This window comes from Heterodontus francisci, chromosome 26, assembly GCF_036365525.1.
Source record: "Heterodontus francisci isolate sHetFra1 chromosome 26, sHetFra1.hap1, whole genome shotgun sequence".
Taxonomy (NCBI): domain Eukaryota; kingdom Metazoa; phylum Chordata; class Chondrichthyes; order Heterodontiformes; family Heterodontidae; genus Heterodontus; species Heterodontus francisci.
The window spans coordinates 6876192-6898284 of NC_090396.1; the positions used below are offsets into that span (position 1 = coordinate 6876192).

Below are 22093 nucleotides of genomic sequence, written 5' to 3' on the forward strand. Positions count from 1 at the left end.
GTGCAATCCATGAAATGTCAAGATCTTTGAGTTTTACAGCAAAATAGGAGGCCATTCGGCCCATCACTCCTGTGCAGGATCACTGAAAAGGCTCCCCCCCCTTAGTCCCATGCCCCTACCCTTTCCCCAAAACCTTCAAAATTTCACTTTTTAAAGTATTTCCTCCTTCCCTGCATGAATTTTGCTTTCGGTTGGACATTCCTGTTCCTTTACTATCCATTCTCAGTGAGTGACAAGGCTGACATTTATTGACAATCTTTAGTTGCCCTGTGAGGTTGGTTGTGGGCTTTGTTTCTGAACTGCTGCAGTTCGAGATAACTGAGGAGTCTGGGAGGCCAATTCAGAGGGCTGTTAAGAGTCAACTCTGAGGGAAAAACCCCTCTGTCTTGATTCTTCCAAATCAGATGAATATTACCCCTCTGTTACTAACTCACTGCCTGATGTCAGCAGTTAATCCTGATTTAGCTCATGGTCAGTGATCATTGACTCCGCAGTGAGCCCTCAGTTCCCCCAGCTAGCCGGGATTGTCAGTCCCCCTGTAGTCAGCAGATCAAAATCTGCTACTCCAGAAATGGGATCTCACACATTGCAAGAGACATAAACACACGATTACTCAGCTATTTGTAAAGAAAACAAATACATTATCTTATCTGATAATCAATGGTGGATATTAATCCAACTCCTGTTAAAAAAGGGATGATTTTAGATGTTTGTAGTGTGTTAGCAGCATTGGAAGGATGGAATGATTTGCACAATTTCTCGAGAAGCAATGATGGAGATAATCTTCCAGCAATATGCTGAGGACGTCGTGGATAGCACGTTTAGTGAGGTGGTCACACCGCAGGTAATGGCTGCACAGGCAGAAAAGAGATGGGTGACCACCAGACGGACTAGTAGGTGCAGGCAGATAGTGCAGGAGTCCCCTGTGGTCATTCCCCTCTCAAACAGATATACCGCTTTGGATACTGTTTGGGGGGGGGGTGATGACCTCCCAGTGAAAGCAGCAACAGCCAAGTTCGTGGCACCACGGAGGGCTCTGCTGCACAGCAGGGGAGGAAAAGGGTTGGAAAAGCTACAGTGATAGGGGATTCTATCGTAAGGGGTGCAGATAGACGTTTCTGTGGCCACAAACGAGACTCCAGGATGGTATGTTGCCTCCCTGGTGCTCGGGTCAAGGATGTCTTGGAGAGGCCGCAGGACATTCTGAAGGGGAAGGGGGAGCAGCCAGAGGTCATGGTCCATATTGGTACTAACGACACAGGCAAAAAGAGAGATGAGGTCCTGCAATGTGAATATAGGGAGTTAGGCAGAAGGTTAAAAAGCAGGACCTCTAGGGTTGTAATCTCAGGATTACTCCCTGTGCCGCGTGCTAGTGAGGGTAGGAATAGGAGGATTAGGCAAATGAATGCATGGCTGACGAGTTGGTGTAGGTGGGAGGGCTTCAGCTACTTGGATCATTGGGATCTCTTCTGGTGCAGAGGTGACCTGTACAAGAGGGACAGGTTGCATCTAAACTGGAGGGGGACCTATATCCTTGTGGGGAGGTTTGCTAGTACTACTCGGGAGGGTTTAAACTAGTTTTGCAGGGGGTTGGGACCCAAATTAGTAGTCTCTCCGATAAGACTGTTGAGGCAAATGTAGAGGTTAAAGCAAGCAAGTCCAGTAGGCAGGCCGGGCAGGGGCAGGACAGGGAGTGTGGAAGGTCTGGTAGGCTAAACTGCATTTACTTTAATGCAACAAACCTTACAGGTAAGGCAGATGAACTCAGAGCATGGATCGGTACATGGGATTGTGATATTATATCTATTATGGAAACGTGGTTGAGGGATGGGCAGGACTGGCAGCTCAATGTTCCAGGGTATCGATCCTTCCGGCGTGACAGAGGTGGAGGTAAAAGAGGAGGGGGAGTTGCACTATTGATTAGGGAGGACATCAGGGCAGTACTTAGAGAGGATATCCCGGGGGGAATGTCCAGTGAGGTCATGTGGGTAGAACTTAGAAATAAGAAAGGAGTGATCACTTTGATGGGATTATACTATCGGCCCCCCAATAGTCAGAGGGAAGTGGAGGAGCATATATGTAGGGAAATCACAGATAGGTGTAGGAATAATAGGGTTGTAATAGTAGGTGATTTTAACTTCCCTCATATTGACTGGGACTGCCTTAGTGCTAAAGGATCAGATGGGGAAGAATTTGTTAAGTGTCTCCAGGATAGTTTTCTGAAGCAGTATGTGGATGGCCCTACTAGAGAAGGGGCTACACTCGACCTCCTCTTTGGAAATGAGGATGGGCAGGTGGTTGATGTGTCAGTGGGGGAGCACTTGGGACCAGTGACAATAACACTACTGGCTTCAAGATAGTTATGGAAAAGGATAGGACTGGTCCTCAGGTTGAAGTCCTAAATGGGGGAAGGCTAATTTCGATGGCATCAGACAGGAACTCTCAAAAGTTGAATAGGCAAGGCTGGCAAGTTTAGGGAATCTTGGTTGACGAGGGATATTGAGGGTCTGGTCAGGACAAAGAAGGAGGCATATGTCAGGTATAGGCAGCTGGGATCAAACGAGTCCCTCGAGGAGTATAGGGGATGTAGGAGTACACTTAAGAAGGAAATTAGGAGGGCGAAAAGGGGCCATGAGATTTCCCTGGCAAATAAGATAAAGGAGAATCCTAAAAGATTCTATAAATATATTAAGAGTAAAAGGGTAGCCAGGGAGAGAGTAGGTCCCCTTAAGGATCAGTGTGGCAATCTATGTGTGGAGCCACGGGAAATGGGCGAGGTCCTGGAAGCTAGTGAGTTCAAGGGAGGGAACACCGATATCCTGGAGTACATCAACATTACAAAGGAGGAGGTGTTGGAGGTTTTGAAGTGCATTAAGATGGATAAATCCCCAGGTACTGACCAGCTGCATCCTAGGATGCTATGGGAAGCAAGGGAGGAGATTGCTGGGGCCTGGCAGAGATTTTTGTATCATCGTTAGCCATGGGTGAGGTACCGGAAGACTGGAGGATAGCTAATGTTGTGCCTTTATTTAAGAAGGGCAGCAGGGATAAGCCAGGGAACTACAGGCTGGTGAGCCTTACATCAGTGGTGGGAAAGTTATTGGAAGGGATTCTGAGAGACAGGATTTATGTGCATTTGGAAAGGCATGGTCTGATTAGGGATAGTCAGCATGGCTTTGTGCGTGGGAAATCATGTCTCACGAATTTGATTGAGTTTTTTGAGGAGGTGACCAAGAGGATTGACGAGGGCAGAGCAATGGACGTTTTCTATATGGACTTTAGCAAGGCCTTTGACAAGGTCCCGCATGGTAGGCTGGTCCAGAAGGTTTGAACACATGGGATCCAGGGTGAGCTAGCAAATTGGATACAAAATTGGCTTGGTGATAGGAGGCAGAGGGTGGTAGTGGAGGGTTGTTTTTCAGATTGGAGGCCGGTGACCAGTGGTGTGATGCAGGGATCGGTGCTGGGCCCTCTGTTGTTTGTCATATATATTAATGACTTGGATGTGAATGTAGGGGGCATGATTAGTAAGTTTGCAGATGACACCAAAATTGGTGGTATAGTGGACAGTGAAGAAGGTTGTCTAAGGTTACAACAGGATATAGATCAACTGGGACAGTGGGCAAGGGAGTGGCAAATGGAATTTAACGCAGATAAGTGTGAAGTGCTGCATTTTGGGAAGTTAAACCAGGGCCGGACATATACAGTGAATGGCAGGGCCCTGGGGAGTGTTGTTGAGCAGAGAGACCTTGGGGTGCAAGTACATAGTTCCCTGAAAGTAGCAACACAGGTAGACAGGGTGGTGAAGAAGGAGTATGGCATGCTTGCCTTCATCGGCTGAGGCATTGAGTACAAGAGTTGGGACGTCATGTTACAGTTGTATGTAACGTTGGTTAGGCCACATTTGGAGTACTGTGTGCAGTTCTGGTCAACGTACTGCAGGAAAGATGTGATTAAGCTAGAGAGGGTGCAGAAAAGATTCACAAAGATGTTGCCTGGTTTGGAGGGCTTGAGTTATAAAGAGAGATTGGATAGGCTGGGTCTGTTTTCCCTGGAGCGAAGGAGGCTGTGAGGGGACATGATAGAGGTATGTAAAATTATGAGAGGCAGAGATAGGGTAGATAGCCAGAGTCTGTTTCCCATGGTAGGGGTGACTAAAACGAGAGGGCATAGATTTAAGGTGAGAGGGAGGAGGTTTAAAGGGGATCAAAGGGGTAAATTTTTCACACAAAGAATAGTGGGTATCTGGAATGAGCTGCCTGAGGAGGTGGTGGAGGCAGGAACAGTCGCGACATTTAAGAGGCATCTGGACAGGTACTTGAATGAGCAAGGCATAGAGGGATGTGGAATTAATGCAGGCAGGTGAGATTAGTATAGATAGGCATTATGGTCAGCATGTACGCAGTGGGCCGAAGGGCCTGTTTCTATGCTGTATGACTCTATGACTCTCTATGACTAATTGCCCCAAAAATCCTTGGGGCAGACAACCCAGCATCAACACCATGATCAGGACAGCCATGGAACTCTGCCTGTTGACATTGCCAAAACCAATGGCACGAATGTGTCAGACTCAGCCTTCAGCAGGGCAGGAAGAGGGGGAAAATGGGGGTGGGGGGTGCTGGTGGAGGGGAGAGCGGCAGGGGGCAGGGAGGTGCATTAGCCGCACCCACCCACCCTTGGGCCTGGGAATGCACAAGAGGACTAATGAGTAGGGGTGAAAGATATTGCCCCCTCCTCAGTGCTCCCAAATAGAATCATAGAAAGTTTAAGGCACAGAAAGAGGCCTGTCTGTGTCGGCCGAAAAACGATCCACCCACTCCAATCCCACCTTCCAGCACTTGGTCTGTAGCCCTGCAGATTACGACACTTGAGCTGCATATCCAGACTCCTTTTGAATGAGTTGAGGGTTTCTGCCTCAACTACCCTGTCAGGCAGTTGAGTTCCTGACCCCCAACCACCTTCTGGGTGAAAAGGTTTTTCCTCATCTCCCTTCTAATCTTTCTCTCAATCACTTTAAATCTATGCCCCCTCGTCACTAAAAAAGGTGAATCGACCCTTCACCTCCACTCTATCCAGGCCCTTCAAAATTTTGTACATTTCAATCGGATCTCCCCTCAGCCTTCTCTGACCCAAGGAGAATCTTGATCCAAATGGACATTAACTTTATTCCAACAAGTTATGCTGATCACTTCCACTGAACAAGAAGAGTGATGGAATATGCCACAAACCTTGTACACAGGAGAGGATCGGAGCTGCTCCAGAAGAGCTTGGATTGGGAATGGTTCATTTATCTTCAGGTATCTTAGCACCACCTCCAGAGCCTGTGGGAACATAGGAACAGGAGCAGGAGTAGGTCATTCAGCCCATCGAGCCTGCTCCGCCATTCAAAAAGATCATGGCTCATCATCTACTTCAATGCCACTTTCCCACGCTCTCCCCATATCCCTTGATCTCATTGGTATCTGAATATCCATCAATTTCTGTCTTGAACATGTTCAATAATTGAGCTTCCACAGCCCTTTGGGGCAGAGAATTCCAAAGATTCACCACCCTCTGACTGAAGAAATTCCTCCTCATCTCAGTCTTCAATGGCCTGCCCCTTATTTAGAGACTGTGCCCCCTGCCCCGAGACTCACCAGCCAGAGGAAGATGTGACTAAATCCTTGACATTTTCTTCACTTTTCCTTAACAAAAGTAAAATTAGCAAAGGCATGTTACCCGAGTTGTCTTGATCGCATTGATACTCTCTGCTTCACAACTGTTCCCTGGCAACCTGTCACTGGGAGGGAAGGTATGGTAACCTAGGCTACCAGACTGAACACAAAGACAGTGAGTTCAAATCCCAACATGCCAAGTCAAGAAATTCAAATAAATCTGGAGATTTAAGCCGGCATTGGATTAATAACTGTGGAAGTTGTCTGACTGTCATCAAAAAAGCTGGTTTACCAGAGGAATTGATTGTTACCTCAAATTATCGAGTTTCAAGGTGGGGATAGGGTGGTGCAGTGGGTGAGATGCTGCCCTCACAGAATCGCACAGCACAGAAGGAGGCCATTTGGCCCATCGTGCCTGTGCCAGCTGTTTGGTAGAGTTGTCTGATTAATCCCACTCCCCCTGCTCTTCCTCTGGAGCCTTGTAAAATTTTCATTATCAAGTATTCATTCAAATTCCTTTGGAAAGTTACTACTGAATCTGCTTCTACCACCCTTTCAGGCAGTGCATTCCAGATCACAACAACTCACTGCGTAAAAAAAAATTCTCCACATCTGCCCCCAATTATTTTGCCAATTATTGTTTAACTAACTTGCTGGAGTTTTTTGAGGAGGTAACAGAGGGTTGATGAGGGCAATGCTGTTGATGTGGTGAACATGGACTTTCAAAAGGCATTTAATAAAGTGCCACACAACAGACTTGTGAGCAAACTTGTAGCTCATGGAATAAAAGGGACAGTAGCAACATGGATACGAAATTGGCTGAGTGACAGGAAACAAAGAGTAGTGGTTAATGGATGTTTTTCCGGGCTGGAGGAAGGTTTGTAGTGGAGTTCCCCAGGGATCAGTGCTGGGACCTTTGCTTTTCCTGATATATATTAATGACCTAGACCTTGGTGTACAGGGCACAATTTCAAAGCTTGCAGATGATACAAAACTTGGAAGCATTGTGAACTGTGAGGAGGATAGTGTAGAACTTCAAAAGGACATAGACAAGTTGGTGGAATGGGCAGACAGGTGGCAGATGAAGTTCAATGCAGAGAAATGTGAGGTGATTCATTTTGGTCGGAAGAACATGGAGAAACAATACAAAATAAAGGGAACAATTCTAAAGGGGGTGCAGGAGCAGAGGGACCTGGGTATAGATGTGCATAAATCATTGAAGGTGGCAAGACAGGTTGAGAGTGCGGTCAATAAAGCAAACGGTATCCTAGACTTTATTAATAGGGGCATAGAGTACATAAACAAGGAAGTTATATTGAACTTGGATAAGACACTAGTTCGGCCTCAGCTGGAGTTGGGCGTCACACTTTAGAAAAGACTTGAGGGTCATTGGAGAGAGTACAGAAAAGATTTACAAGAATGGTTCCAGGGATGAGGAAATTCAGTTATGAGGATGGATTGGAGACGTTAGGGTCCTGAATCTTAATAAAGGAAACTACGAAGGTATGAGGTGCGAGTTGGCTATGATGGATTGGGAAATGTTACTAAAAGGGATGACGATGGATAGGCAATGGCAAACATTCAAAGAGCGCATGGATGAACTGCAACAATTGTTTATTTCTGTTTGGTGTAAAAGTAAAACGGGAAAGGTAGCCAAACCATGGCTTGCAAGGGAAATTAGAGATAGCATTAGATCCAAGGAAGAGGCATACAAATTTGCCATAAAAACAACAGACCTGAGGATTGGGAGCAGTTTAGAATTCAGCAAAGGAGGACCAAGGGAATGATTAAGAAGGGGAAAATAGAGTGCGAGAGCAAGCTTGCGGGGAACGTAAAAACTGACGGTAAATGTTTCTATAGGTATGTGAAGAGAAAAAGATTGGTGAAGACAAATGTAGGTCCCTTACAGTCAGAAACAGGGGAATTTATTATGGGGAACAAAGAAATGGCTGGCCAACTAAATGCATACTTTGGTTCTGTCTTCACAAAGGAGGACACAAATAACATACCAGAAATGTTGGGGAACACAGGGTTTAGTGAGAGGGAGGAACTGAAAGAAATCAGTATTAGTAGAGAAATGGTGTTGGGGAAATTGATGGGATTGAAGGCCAATAAATCCCCCAGGGCCTGATAATCTACATCCCAGAGTACTTAAGGAAGTAGCCCTAGTAATAATGGCTGCATTGGTGGTCATCTTCCAAGATTCTATAGACTCTGGAACAGTTCCTACAGATTGGAGGGTAGTTAATGTAACCCCACTATTTAAAAAGGGAGGTAGAGAGAACAAAGAACAAAGAACAAAGATAATTACAGCACAGGAACAGGCCCTTCGGCCCTCCAAGCCTGCGCCGATCCAGATCCTCTCTCTAAACATGTCGCCTATTTTCTAAGGTTCTGTATCTCTTTTCTTCCTGCCCATTCATGTATCTGTCTAGATACATCTTAAAAGACTCCATCGTGCCCGCATCTACCACCTCCGCTGGCAATGCGTTCCAGGTGCCCACCACCCTCTGCGTAAAGAACTTTCCACGCATATCCCCCCTAAACTTTTCCCCTTTCACTTTGAACTCGTGTCCTCTAGTAATTGAAACCCCCACTCTGGGAAAAAGCCTCTTGCTATCCACCCTGTCTATACCTCTCATGATTTTGTACACCTCAATCAGGTCCCCCCTCAACCTCCGTCTTTCTAATGAAAATAATCCTAATCTGCTCAACCTCTCTTCATAGCTAGCGCCCTCCATACCAGGCAACATCCTGGTGAACCTCCTCTGCACCCTCTCCAAAGCATCCACATCCTTTTGATAATGTGGCGACCAGAACTGTACGCAGTATTCCAAATGTGGCCGAACCAAAGTCCTATACAACTGTAACATGACCTACCAACTCTTGTACTCAATACCCCATCCGATGAAGGAAAGCATGCCGTATGCCTTCTTGACCACTCTATTTACCTGCGTTGCCACCTTCAGGGAACAGTGGACCTGAACACCCAAATCTCTCTGGACATCAATTTTCCCCAGGACTTTTCCATTTACTGTATAGTTCACTCTTGAATTGGATCTTCCAAAATGCATCACCTCGCATTTGCCCTGATTGAACTCCATCTGCCATTTCTCTGCCCAACTCTCCAATCTATCTATATTCTGCTGTATTCTCTGACAGTCCCCTTCACTATCTGCTACTCCACCAATCTTAGTGTCGTCTGCAAATTTGCTAATCAGTCCACCTATACTTTCCTCCAAATCATTAATGTATATCACAAACAACAGTGGTCCCAGCACGGATCCCTGTGGAACACCACTGGTCACACGTCTCCATTTTGAGAAACTCCCTTCTACTGCTACTCTCTGTCTCCTGTTGCCCAGCCAGTTCTTTATCCATCTAGCTAGTACACCTTGGACCCGAAGCGCCTTCACTTTCTCCATCAGCCTGCCATGGGGAACCTTATCAAACGCCTTACTGAAGTCCATGTATATGACATCGACAGCCCTTCCCTCATCAATCAACTTTGTCACTTCCTCAAAGAATTCTATTAAGTTGGTAAGACATGACCTTCCCTGCACAAAACCATGTTGCCTATCACTGATGAGCCCATTTTCTTCCAAATGGGAATAGATCCTATCCCTCAGTATCTTCTCCAGCAGCTTCCCTACCACTGACGTCAGGCTCACCGGTCTATAATTACCTGGATTATCCCTGCTACCCTTCTTAAACAAGGGGACAACATTAGCAATTCTCCAGTCCTCCGGGACCTCACCCGTGTTTAAGGATGCTGCAAAGATATCTGTTAAGGCCCCAGCTATTTCCTCTCTCGCTTCCCTCAGTAACCTGGGATAGATCCCATCCGGACCTGGGGACTTGTCCACCTTAATGCCTTTTAGAATACCCAACACTTCCTCCCTCCTTATGCCGACTTGACCTAGAGTAATCAAACATCTGTTCCTAACCTCAACATCCGTCATGTCCCTCTCCTCGGTGAATACCGATGAGAAAGCGGGGAATTATAGACCAGTCAGCCTGAAGTCAGTAGTGAGGAAAATTCTAGAGTCCATTATCAAAGATTTTATAGCAGAGCACTTGGAGAACAGTGGTAGAATCGGACAGAGTCAGCATGGATTTACGAAAGGGAAATCATGCTTGACAAATCTACGAGAATCCTTCGAGGATGTAACTAGTAGAGTTGATGAGGGGGAGCCAGTGGATGTGGTTTATTTGGACTTTCAGAAGGCTTTTGACAAAGTCCCACATAAGAGGTTGGCGTGTAAAATTGAAGCGCATGGAATTGGGGGCAGTGTATTGCGATGGATAGAAAATTGGTTGGCAGACAGGAAAAAAAGGGGAGGAATAAATGGGTCTTTTTCCGAATGGCAGGCAGTGACTAGTGGGGTACCGCAGGGATCGGTGCTAGGACCCCAGCTATTCACAATATATATTAATGATTTAGATGAGGGAACGAAACGTAATATCTCCAAATTTGCAGATGACACAAAACTGAGTGGGAGGGTGAGTTGTGAGGAGGATGCAGAGAGGCTTCAGGGTGATTTGGACAAGTTGAGTGAGTGGGCTAATACATGGCAGATGCAATATAATGTGGATAAATGTGAGGTTATCCACTTTAGTAGCAAAAACAGGAAGGCAGATTACTATCTGAACGACTATAAAGTGAGAGAGAGATGCATCGAGACCTGGGTGTTCTCGTAAACCAGTCGCCGAAGGTAAGCATATAGGTGCAACAGGCGGTAAAAAGGGCAAATTGTATGTTGGCCTTCACAGTGAGAGGATTTGAGTACAGGAGCAGGGATGTCTTGCTGCAATTATACAGGGCCTTGGTGAGGCCACATCTGGCATATTGTGTGCAGTTTTGGTCTCCTTATCTGAGGAAGGATGTTCTTGCTATAGAGGGAGTGCAGCGAAGGTTTACCAGCGTGATTCCTGGGATGGCAGGACTGACGTATGAGGAGAGATTGAGTCGGTTAGGATTAAATTCGCTGGAGTTCAGAAGAGTGAGGGGGGATCTCATAGAAACCTATAAAATTCTAACAGGACTTGACAGGGTAGATGCAGGAAGGATGTTCCCGATGGTGGGGGAGTCCAGAACCAGGGGCCATAGTCTAGGGATATGGGGTAAAACTTTCAGGACTGAGATGAGTAGAAATTGCTTCACCCAGAGAGTGGTGACCCTGTGGAATTCGCTACCACAGAAAGCAGTTGAGGCCAAAACATTGTATGTTTTCAAGAAGGAGTTAGATTTAGCTCTTGGGGAGAAAGGGATCAAAGGATATGGGGAGAAAGTGATAACAGGTTACTGAGTTGGATGATCAGTCATGATCATAATTAACAGGCAGAGAGATCTGGGCGTACAGGTCCACAGGTCACTAAAAGTGGCAACACAGTTGGATAAGGTAGTCAAGAAGGCATACGGCATGCTTGCCTTCATCGGTCGGGGCATAGAGGATAAAAATTGGCAAGTCATGCTGCAGCTGTACAGAACCTTAGTTAGGCCACACTTAGAATATTACGGGCAATTCTGGTCGCCATACTACCAAAAAGACGTGGAGGCTTTGGAGAGGGTACAGAAGAGGTTTACCAGGATGTTGCCTGGTCTGGAAGGCATTAGCTCTGAGGAGAGGTTGGATAAACTCATATTGTTTTCATAAGATCATAAGAACTAGGAGCAGGAGTCGGCCGTCCGGCCCCTTGAGCCTGCTCCGCCATTCAATAAGATCATGGCTGATCTTTTCGTGGACTCAGATCCACTTACCCGCGCTCTCACCGTATCCCTTAATTCCTTTATTGTTCAAAAAGATATCTACCTTAGCTTTAAAAACGTTTACTGAAGAAGCGTCAACTACTTCACTGGGCAAGGAATTCCATAGATGAACAACCCTCTGGGTGAAGACATTCCTTCTTAATTCAGTCCTAAATCTGCTCCCTCTAATCTAGAGGCTATGCCCTCTTGTCCTAGCTTCACCTGCCAGTGGAAACATCCTCTCTACTTGTATCTTATCTATTCCCTTCATAATTTTATATGTTTCTATAAGATCCCCCCTCATTCTTCTGAACTCCAATGAATATAATCCCAATTTACTCAGTCTCTCCTCATAAGCCAACCCCCTCAACTCCTGAATCAACCTAGTGAACCTCCTCTGCACCCCCTCCAGTGCCAGTACATCCTTTCTCAAGTAAGGAGACCAAAACTGCACACAGTACTCCAGGTGCGGCCTCACCAGTACCTTATACAGCTGCAACATAACCTCTCTGCTTTTAAACTCAATCCCTTTAGCAATGAAGGACAAAATTCCATTTGCCTTCCTAATTACTTGCTGTACCTGCAGACCAACCTTCTGCGATTCATGCACAAGGACACCCAGGTCCCTCTGCATAGCAGCATGCTGCAACTTTTTACCATTCAAGTAATAATCCTTTTTGCTGTTACTCCTACCGAAATGAATGACTTCACATTTATTAACATTGTATTCCATCTGCCAGACCTTTGCCCACTCACTCAATGTATCTATGTTCCTCTGCAAAGTTTCACAGTCATCTGCACACTTTGCTCTGCCACTCATCTTCGTGTCATCTGCAAACTTTGACACCCTACACGTGGTCCCCAACTCCAAATCATCTATATAAATTGTAAATAATTGCGGTCCCAACACCGATCCCTGAGGCACACCACTAGTGACTGATTGCCAACCAGAATAGCACTCATTTATCCCCACTCTCTGCTTCCTGTTAGTCAACCAATCCTCTATCCATGCTAATACTTTACCCCTGACGCCATGCATCCTTATCTTATGCAGCAGCCTCTTGTGCTGCACCTTGTTGAAGGCCTTTTGGAAATCTAGGTACACCACATCCACTGGGTCCCCATTGTCCACCTTGCTTGTAATGTCATCATAGAATTCCAAAAGATTTGTCAAGCATGACCTGCCCTTCATGAACCCATGCTGCGTCTGCCCAACGGGACAATTTCTATCGAGATGCCCTGCTATTTCTTCCTTGATAATAGACTCAAGCATCTTCCCCACTACAGAGGTTAAGCTAACCGGTCTATAATTCCCCATCTTTTGTCTACCTCCCTTTTTAAACAGTGGTGTCACATCTGATGTTTTCCAATCAACTGGGACTACCCCAGAGTCCAGCGAATTTTGGAAAATTACTGCCAGTGCACCTGCTATTTCTCCCGCCATCTCTTTTAGTACCCTGGGATGCATTCCATCAGGACCAGGAGACTTATCAATCCTTAGCTCCATTCGCTTGCCCAACACTACATCTTTCACTGGAACGACGGAGGTGGAGGGGCGACATGATCGAGGTTTGCAAAGTTATGAGCGGCATGGACAGAGTGGATAGTCAGAAGCTTTTTCCCAGGGTGGAGGAGTCAGTTACTAGGGGACATAGGTTTAAAGTGCGAGGGGCAAAGTTTAGAGGGGATGTGCGAGGCACGTTTTTTTACACAGAGGGTGGTGAGTGCCTGGAACTTGCTGCTGGGGGAGGTGGTGGAAGCAGATACGATAGCGACATTTAAGAGGTATCTTGACAAATACATGAATAGGATGGGAATAGAGGGATACGGACCCCGGAAGTGCAGAAGGTTTTAGTTTAGGCAGGCATCAAGATCGGCGCAGGTTTGGAGGGCCGAATGGCCTGTTCCTGTGCTGTACTGTTCTTTGAAAGGTGGAGTAGCTCGAAGGGCCAAATGGCCTACTCCTGCTCCTATTTTTGATGTTTCTATGTTAATTTCGGACTGTTTTCCTTGGAGAAGAGAAGGCTGAGAGTTGATTTGATAGAGGTATTCAAAATCATGAAGGGTCTGGACAGAGTAGATAGAGAGAGGGCACAGATTTAAAGTATTTGGTAAGAGAAGTAACATGAGGAAAAACTTTTTCATGCAGTGAGTTGTTAAGGTCTGGAATGTGCTGCCTGAGAACGTGGTGGAGGCAGGTTCAATTGAAGCATTCAAAAGGGATTTAGACAGTTAATGGAAAAGGAAGAATGTGCAGGGTTATGGGGAGAAGACAGGGTAATAGAACTGAAGGAGTTGCTCTTTCAGAGAGCCAGTGTGGACATGATGGGCCAAATGGCCTCCTTCTGCACAGTAGCAGTTCTGTGATTCTGTGTCCTCTGGTTATCGACCCTTCTGCCAGCTGAGGCAGTTTCTCCTTATTTACTCTGTTGAGAGCGGGGGAATGGGTGGGTGGGTGGGTGGGTGGGTGGGGAGGACAGCAGGGTGAGGTCAGAAGCAGTCGGTCTGCTACGAACGTTCAACACCCATTTTATAAAAACTTTCACTGATGTAAATGTAGTTGTTCCATGTTGCTATCAGGGTCCTATCTAGAAATGGCAGGAGCCAAAACCCCAGTATCTATGGGTCTTTGCTCACTTGCATCTGATGATCATTATGACACTGGCCTAGTGCCACATTGGTTACTGAAGCTAGTTTCTTCAAGATGCTAAGAGGGCCATTCAACTGAGGCTTCATTGACAAAACACTTTATCAAAGAGCCCTGTTTATGAACTCCCGCTTTACAGAACTCGATCAAATTGATCACCAATTTTCACCTGCAGATAAGCACGTTATGGTTCCTGTTTCACGATCTAGTCACTGAAATCATATGGTAAAAGCAGGGGTCACTGTTTGTACAGTCACCTTAATCTACTCTTTATCAAAGATACTTCTGGCCTGGGCGAACTGCCAGATAAAATGCCAGCCCTCTATAATGTGAAGACAAGTTCAACCTTCTCCACAAATAAAACAATTTGAGGCTCTGTACCTGTTTCTTCTGGTAGGAGTTGCCATCATGAAGAAAGCTCATTACATAGTCAATGGCTTCTTGGTCATTTCTATTAAGATAACACAGGCAGGCTGCGGCCTGCACAGGAACCATCTCACTGGAGCGTAGTGTTGTCATGAATGAACTTAACAGGGAAATCAGCTTTTCTTTAGCTTTGATATCCGGCCTCTGTAAGGACAGTGAGACATGGTTGAATCTTTGTGACATTTGGCAACATGTAGGAAGATTATACCACCTTATTCAAGAAAGGATATAAGGACATTCCTAGTAACTACAGATCAGTCAGTTTAACATCAGTTGTGGGTAAGGTTTTAGAAACAATAATCAGGGAAAAAAATCAATAGGCACTTGGAGAGGTTTGAGTTAATTAAGGAAAGGCAGCATGGATATTGGGCTTCATAAATAGAGGTATTGAGTACAAAAACAGGGAACATTGGAAATAGGAGCAGGAGTAGGCCATTTGGCCAGTCAAGCCTGCTCCACCATTCAAACAGATCATGGCTGATCATCTACCTCTATGCCATTTTTCCCCACTATCTCCATATCCCTTGATGTCACTATTATTCAGGAATCTATCGATTTCTGTCTTGAACATGCCCAATGATTGAGCTTCCACAGCCCTCTGAGTTAGAGAATTCCAAAGATTCACCACCCTCTGAGTAAAGAAATTCCTCCTCATCTCAGTCTTAAATGGCCTTCCACTTATTCTGAGACTGTGTCCTCTGCTTCTAGACTCACCAGCCAGAGGAAACATCCTATCCACATCTACCCTGTTATGCCCTGGAAGAATTTTGTTAGTTTCAATGAGGCCACCTCTCATTCTTTGAAACTCTAGAGAATACAGGCCTGGTTTCTGCAATCTCTCCTCATCAGACAATCCCACCATCCCAGGGATTAGTCTGGTGAATCTCCTTTGCACTCCCTCTGCAGCAAATATATCCTTCCTTAGATAAAAAGACCAAAGCTGTACACAGTACTCCAGGTGCAGTCTCACCAATTGATTCACACAATTGAAGCAACACATCTTTACTCCTGTACTCAAATCCCCTTGTAATGAAGGCCATCATCCCATTTGTTTTCCTAATTGCTTGCTGCACCTGCATACTAGCTTTTAGCGACTCATTAACAAGGACACCCAGATCCCTTTGGACATCAATACTTCCCAACCTCTCACCATTTCAGAAATACTCTGCCTTTCTGTTTTTTTCTACCAAAGTGGATCACTTCACACTTATTCACATTATATTCACCTGCCATGTTCTTGCCCATTCACTTAGCCTGTCCACATCCCCTTGAAGCCTCCTTGTATCCTCCTCACAATTTACATTCCTTCCTAGTTTTGTGTCATCAGCAAATTTGACAATATTACAATTGGTCCCCACGTCCAAATCATTGATATAGATTGTGAACAGCTGTGGCCCAAGCACTGATTCTTGCGGTACCCCACGAGTAACAGCCTGTCACCCTGAAAATGAAACACATCTTCCCCTCCCCTTTCAGCATTCTGAAGGGACTGTTCCCTCAGCGACACCCTGGTCCACTCTTCAATCATCCCAACACCCCATGGCACCTTCCCATGCAAGCACAGGAGATGCAGCACCTGTCCTTTCACCTCCTCCCTTCCCACCGTCCCAGGCCCCAAACACTCCTTCCAGATGAAATGGTGATTTCCTTGTACTTCTTTCACTGCTCAGGATCCTGTCTTCCCCACAATGGGGAGACCAAACACAGTTTGGGTAACTGCTTTGTGGAAGGCCTCCATTCAGTCTGCAAGTGTGACCCTGAGCTTCAAGTTGTCAGTCATTTTAATTCTCCGCCTCACTCTCCCTCTGACCTTTCTATCCTCGGCCTCTTCCATTGCTCTAATGAAGCTTAAAGAACAGCACCTCGTTTTTCAATGAGGCACTTTCCAGCCTTCCTGACTCACTGAGTTCAACAACTTCAGATCATAACCAGTGTTCCCATTTCCTTTGGACTGCAGCAGCTGTTGGTAATGATTCTGCTCTCACATTTGCACCTCCTCTGGACACATCTTTAGTTTCTTTACTTGCCCCTTCCCACCTATTTTGTCATTTGATCTCCCCTGCCTTCCACCCTATCACAGAGCTTCCCTTTTGTTCGCTCCTTCCCTCCACCTCTCCCTGCCTCTGTACTTGTTTAAAAGCTGTTACATCGCCAACTTTTTCCAGTTCTGATGAAAGGTCATCGACCTGAAACATTAACTCTGTTTCTCTCTCCATGGATGCTGCCAGACCTGCTGAGCATTTCCAGCATTTTCTTTTTTTTATGTTAAAGAAAGGAGCAGGGCTGGAGTTAACAGTAGCAGAACAAGGGCTAGTAAAGAAATCAGAATAATGGGGCCAAGTTACAGTGGTATCAGGACAATATAGGTCTTATTAAATAACATACAGCCCAAATGAATACACAGAGATGCCAACTGGAGGAAGGTGAAAGATCTGTTGATCCCACCACAGAATGTGCAGCAGGACTGGGAACAGTTTTAGGTGGCTAGAATTTCAAAGCCATCAGGAGAGTCAAGGAAAGAAAGACTTGCATTTATATAGCACCTTTCACAACCACTGAAAGCATTTTACAGCTAGTGAAGTACTTCTGATGTGTAGTCACTGTTGTAATGTAGGAAATGCAGCAGACAAGCTCCCACAAACAGCAATGTGATAATGACTAGATAATCTGTTCCTGTGATATTGATTGAGGGTTAAATATTGACCAGGACACCAGGGCAAACTCCCCTAATTCTTCTTCAAAATAGTGCCATGGGATCTTTTACATCCACCTGAGAGAGCAGGTAGGACCTACAATGAGAAGCTCCAGATGTGTGGAGTGCAGGTACTTGAATATCTCAAAACAGGTTCATTAAACAGCCAACAACTAGATACAATACTGAGCTAATTATTTACAGGATTTGCCTCTTGGTGTTACAGTCGCAGAGTGAGACTGGCATGTAATCACATGACTACATCCTGGTACTCTGCTCATTAAATACTAAAATCTTAAAGGTACATGACTCTTCAAGGCAATTACACAAGAATTTGATTTTAAGTCTCATCTGAAAGGTGGCTCTTCTGACAATGCAGCACTCCCTCCGTACTGCACTGGAGTGTCAGACTTGACTTTTTGTGTTCAAGTCCTTGAACCCACAGCCTTCTGACTCAGAGGCAAGTGTGCTACAGTGGGTCGCTGGGATGTCCAATGGGGCAATAGAGTGGATTGGGTCATAGTTTGTAGGGGGGTGGTGGAAGGGGGATGTGGGGGGAGGGGTGCAGGAAGGGTGCAGGTGAGTGACTGAAACTAGAGGGTGTTGCCTGAAATAAGAAAAAGTATAGTTGATCTCTTGTGGAGTTCTTCACAGGGAGTGTGAGCCTCAGGTGAAGTGAAGCTGGAGGTTAGTAATCAGTGGACCAGGGCACAGATCAAATTCAATCCCAACTTCCGAACCATGCATTTGGCCCTTCTTTTTATATATTATGCAGATTATAATTGCATATTACTGGAAGTTCAACAGGGAAACTTGCAGCAATTTGGGAAGCAGAGGAAGGCCTGATGGGAGTTTCACTGTGGGACAGGCTAAAGAGCTGGGAGGTGCAAACCTGAGGGCTGGAGTGCCACTGCTAGCAAGAGGTGCAATTGCAGCATGACGCGTTTAGATCGAGAGTTTCCGTGACGAGTTTAGATCGAGAGTTTCCGTGACGGGTTTAGATCGAGAGTTTCCGTGACGGGTTTAGATCGAGAGTTTCCGTGACGGGTTTAGATCGAGAGTTTCCGTGACGGGTTTAGATCGAGAGTTTCCGTGACGGGTTTAGATCGAGAGTTTCCGTGACGGGTTTAGATCGAGAGTTTCCGTGACGGGTTTAGATCGAGAGTTTCCGTGAAGGGTTTAGATCGAGAGTTTCCGTGACGGGTTTAGATCGAGAGTTTCCGTGAAGGGTTTAGATCGAGAGTTTCCGTGACGGGTTTAGATCGAGAGTTTCCGTGACGAGTTTAGATCAAGAGTTTCCGTGACGAGTTTAGATCGAGAGTTTCCGTGACGGGTTTAGATCGAGAGTTTCCGTGACGGGTTTAGATCGAGAGTTTCCGTGACGAGTTTAGATCGAGAGTTTCCGTGACGGGTTTAGATCGAGAGTTTCCGTGACGGGTTTAGATCGAGAGTTTCCGTGAAGGGTTTAGATCGAGAGTTTCCGTGACGGGTTTAGATCGAGAGTTTCCGTGACGAGTTTAGATCAAGAGTTTCCGTGACGAGTTTAGATCGAGAGTTTCCGTGACGGGTTTAGATCGAGAGTTTCCGTGACGGGTTTAGATCGAGAGTTTCCGTGACGAGTTTAGATCGAGAGTTTCCGTGACGAGTTTAGATCGAGAGTTTCCGTGACGAGTTTAGATCGAGAGTTTCCGTGACGGGTTTAGATCGAGAGTTTCCGTGACGAGTTTAGATCGAGAGTTTTCGTGACGAGTTTAGATCGAGAGTTTTCGTGAAGGGTTTAGATCGAGAGTTTCCGTGACGGGTTTAGATCGAGAGTTTCCGTGAAGGGTTTAGATCGAGAGTTTCCGTGACGGGTTTAGATCGAGAGTTTCCGTGACGGGTTTAGATCGAGAGTTTCCGTGACGAGTTTAGATCGAGAGTTTCCGTGACGAGTTTAGATCGAGAGTTTCCGTGACGGGTTTAGATCGAGAGTTTCCGTGACGGGTTTAGATCGAGAGTTTCCGTGACGAGTTTAGATCGAGAGTTTCCGTGAAGGGTTTAGATCGAGAGTTTCCGTGACGGGTTTAGATCGAGAGTTTCCGTGACGGGTTTAGATCGAGAGTTTCCGTGACGAGTTTAGATCGAGAGTTTCCGTGACGAGTTTAGATCGAGAGTTTCCGTGACGGGTTTAGATCGAGAGTTTCCGTGACGGGTTTAGATCGAGAGTTTCCGTGACGGGTTTAGATCGAGAGTTTCCGTGACGGGTTTAGATCGAGAGTTTCCGTGACGAGTTTAGATCGAGAGTTTCCGTGACGAGTTTAGATCGAGAGTTTCCGTGACGGGTTTAGATCGAGAGTTTCCGTGACGAGTTTAGATCGAGAGTTTCCGTGACGGGTTTAGATCGAGAGTTTCCGTGACGGGTTTAGATCGAGAGTTTCCGTGAGAAATGTTGACATCGGAATTTATGATGGGAAAACACTCGCGCAAGAGTGTAACTAAAACATGACAACTGGAAGTAAGTTTATGTAGACAGGAAGGGCATAAAGACATAATACTTTTTAAACTGCTACAGATAAATAAAAATGATCACCAAGAAATGATCTTGGTCTGCATGCAGCTGCTGATGTTTTTCCAGGCATCAGATAAAAACCGTCAGGCAAGTTGCCCGGGTGGGAGTGCATTTATGGAACACCTTTCACAATCTCAGGATATCCCAATGTGCTTTACAGCCAATGAAGTATTTTTGACGTGTCGTCACCATTGTAATGTAGAAAATGTGGCAGCCAATTTATGCACAGCAAAATCCCACAAACAGCAACGTGATAATGACCAGGTAATCTGTTTTTAGTGATATTGATTGAGAGTTTAGGGCCAAGACACTGGGGATAAATCCCCTGCTCTTCTTCAAAATAATGCCATGAGATCCTTTACGTCTACCTTAGAGAGCAGACAGGGTCTCTGTTTAATGTCTCATCAGAAAGACAGTACCTCTGACAGTGCAGTACTCACATTACTGCAGTTTCACTGGAGCTTTTCCAAGTCTTTGGAATGGGATTTGAATCCACAACCTTTAGACTCTGAGGCAAGTGTTATCAAGTGAGCGATGGATGACACCAGTATGGACTGTGATGTGTACTATACCTGGTGGCTGGGCTTAATTGCCCAATCCCGCAGTGACTTCCTTAAAGTCACAATTACATCTTCCAGAGTCTGTCCTGAAGACACATTCATAATTTGGATTAACTTCAGCACCACCTCCTCCTCCCAGTAACCTGCAAGGAAATGATAATGTTCAGGGCAAGACAAAGAAACTGTGAGTCCCTTCTCTTCCTCCCTTCACCTCATCCCCTTGTCCCCCTCTACTGAAGGTGCTGACGGTTGGTGGATTCAGGTACCAAGGACACTAGCCGGCACTTCGTACCTCAGTCAACAACAACTTGTATTTATATAGCCACTTCAATGTCGTAAATTATTCCAAGGTGTTTTCAAACAAAATAATACACGGAGCCACATAAAGACATATTAAGCTGTGTGATCAAAAGTTGACCAAAGTGGAAGGTTTAAGGAGCATCTTAAATGAAGAAAGTGAGGTAGAGAGGTGGAGAGGTTTAGGAAGGGAATTCCAGAGCTTAGGGCCCAGGCAGCTTTTTTAAAAATTCGTTCATGGGAAGTGGGCGTCGCTGTCCAGGCCAGTATTTATTGCCCAGCCCTAATTGCCCTTGAGAAGGTGGTGGTGAGCTGCCTTCTTGAACCGCTGCAGTCCATGTGGGGTAGGTATACCCACAGTGCTGTTCGGAAGGGAGTTCCAGGATTTTGACCCAGCGACAGTGAAGGAACGACGATATAGTTTCAAGTCAGAATGGTGTGTGACTTGGAGGGGAACTTGCAGGTGATGATGTTCCCATGCATCTGCTGCTCTTGTTCTTCTAGTTGGTAGAGGTCGTGGGTTTGGAAGGTGCTGTCTAAGGAGTCTTGGTGAGTTGCTGCAGTGCATCTTGTAGATGGTACACACTGCTACCACTGTGCGTCGGTGGTGGAGGGAGTGAATGTTTGTGGATAGGGTACCAAACAGACTGATTTGTCCTGGATAATGTCAAGCTTCTTGAGTGCTGTTGGAGCTGCACCCATCCAGGCAAGTGGAGAGTATTCCATCACACTCCTGACTTGTGCCTTGTAGATGGTGGACAGGCTTTGGGGAGTCAGGAGGTGAGTTACTCGTCTCAGGATTCCTAGCCTCTGACCTGCTCTTGTAGCCACGGTATTTATATGGCTACTCCAGTTCAGTTTCTGGTCAATGGTAACCCCCAGGATTTTAATCGTGGGGGATTCAGCGATGGTAATGCCGTTGAATGTCAAGGGGAGATAGTTAGATTCTCTCTTGTTGGAGATGGTCATTGCCTGGCACTTGTATGGTGTGAATGTTACTTGCCACTTATCAGTCCAAGCCTGGATGTTGTCTAGGTCTTGATGCATATGGACATGGGCTACGTCAGTATCTAAGGAATCGAGAATGGTGCTGAACATTGTGCAATCATCAGCGAACATCCCCACTTCTGACATTATGATGGAGGGAAGGTCATGGATGAAGCAGCTGAAGATGGTTGGGCCTAGGACACTACCCTGAGGAACTCCTGCAGTGATGTCCTGGAGCTCAGATGATTGATCTCCAACAACCACAACCATCTTCCTTTGCACTCGGTATGAGTCCAACCAGCGGAGAGTTTTCCCGCGATTCGCATTGACCTCAGTTTTGCTAGGGCTCCTTGATGCCATACTCGGTCAATTGCTGCCTTGATGTCAAGGGCAGTCACTCTCACCTCACCTAGAATTCAGCTCTTTTGTCCATGTTTGAAGCAAGGCTGTAATGAGGTCAGGAGCTGAGTGACCCTGGCAGAACCCAGACTGAGCGCCACTGAGCAGGTTATTGCTCAGCAAGTGCTGCTTGA

At 45.9% G+C, this 22093-nt stretch overlaps 1 protein-coding gene across 1 annotated transcript in view; it reads right to left on the reverse strand.

The window, feature by feature from the left end:
• The window catches only part of LOC137384522 (protein HEATR9-like), a 282848-nt gene that overhangs the window by 119485 nt on the left and 141270 nt on the right, over positions 1 to 22093 (reverse strand). The window contains exons 11-13 of the mRNA XM_068058659.1: positions 20289 to 20419; positions 14432 to 14620; positions 5229 to 5321 (exon numbers count right to left, since the gene is read on the reverse strand). Of these exons, the coding sequence (XP_067914760.1) occupies positions 5229 to 5321; positions 14432 to 14620; positions 20289 to 20419 (413 nt within the window). The remainder of the gene's footprint in view (positions 1 to 5228; positions 5322 to 14431; positions 14621 to 20288; positions 20420 to 22093) is intronic.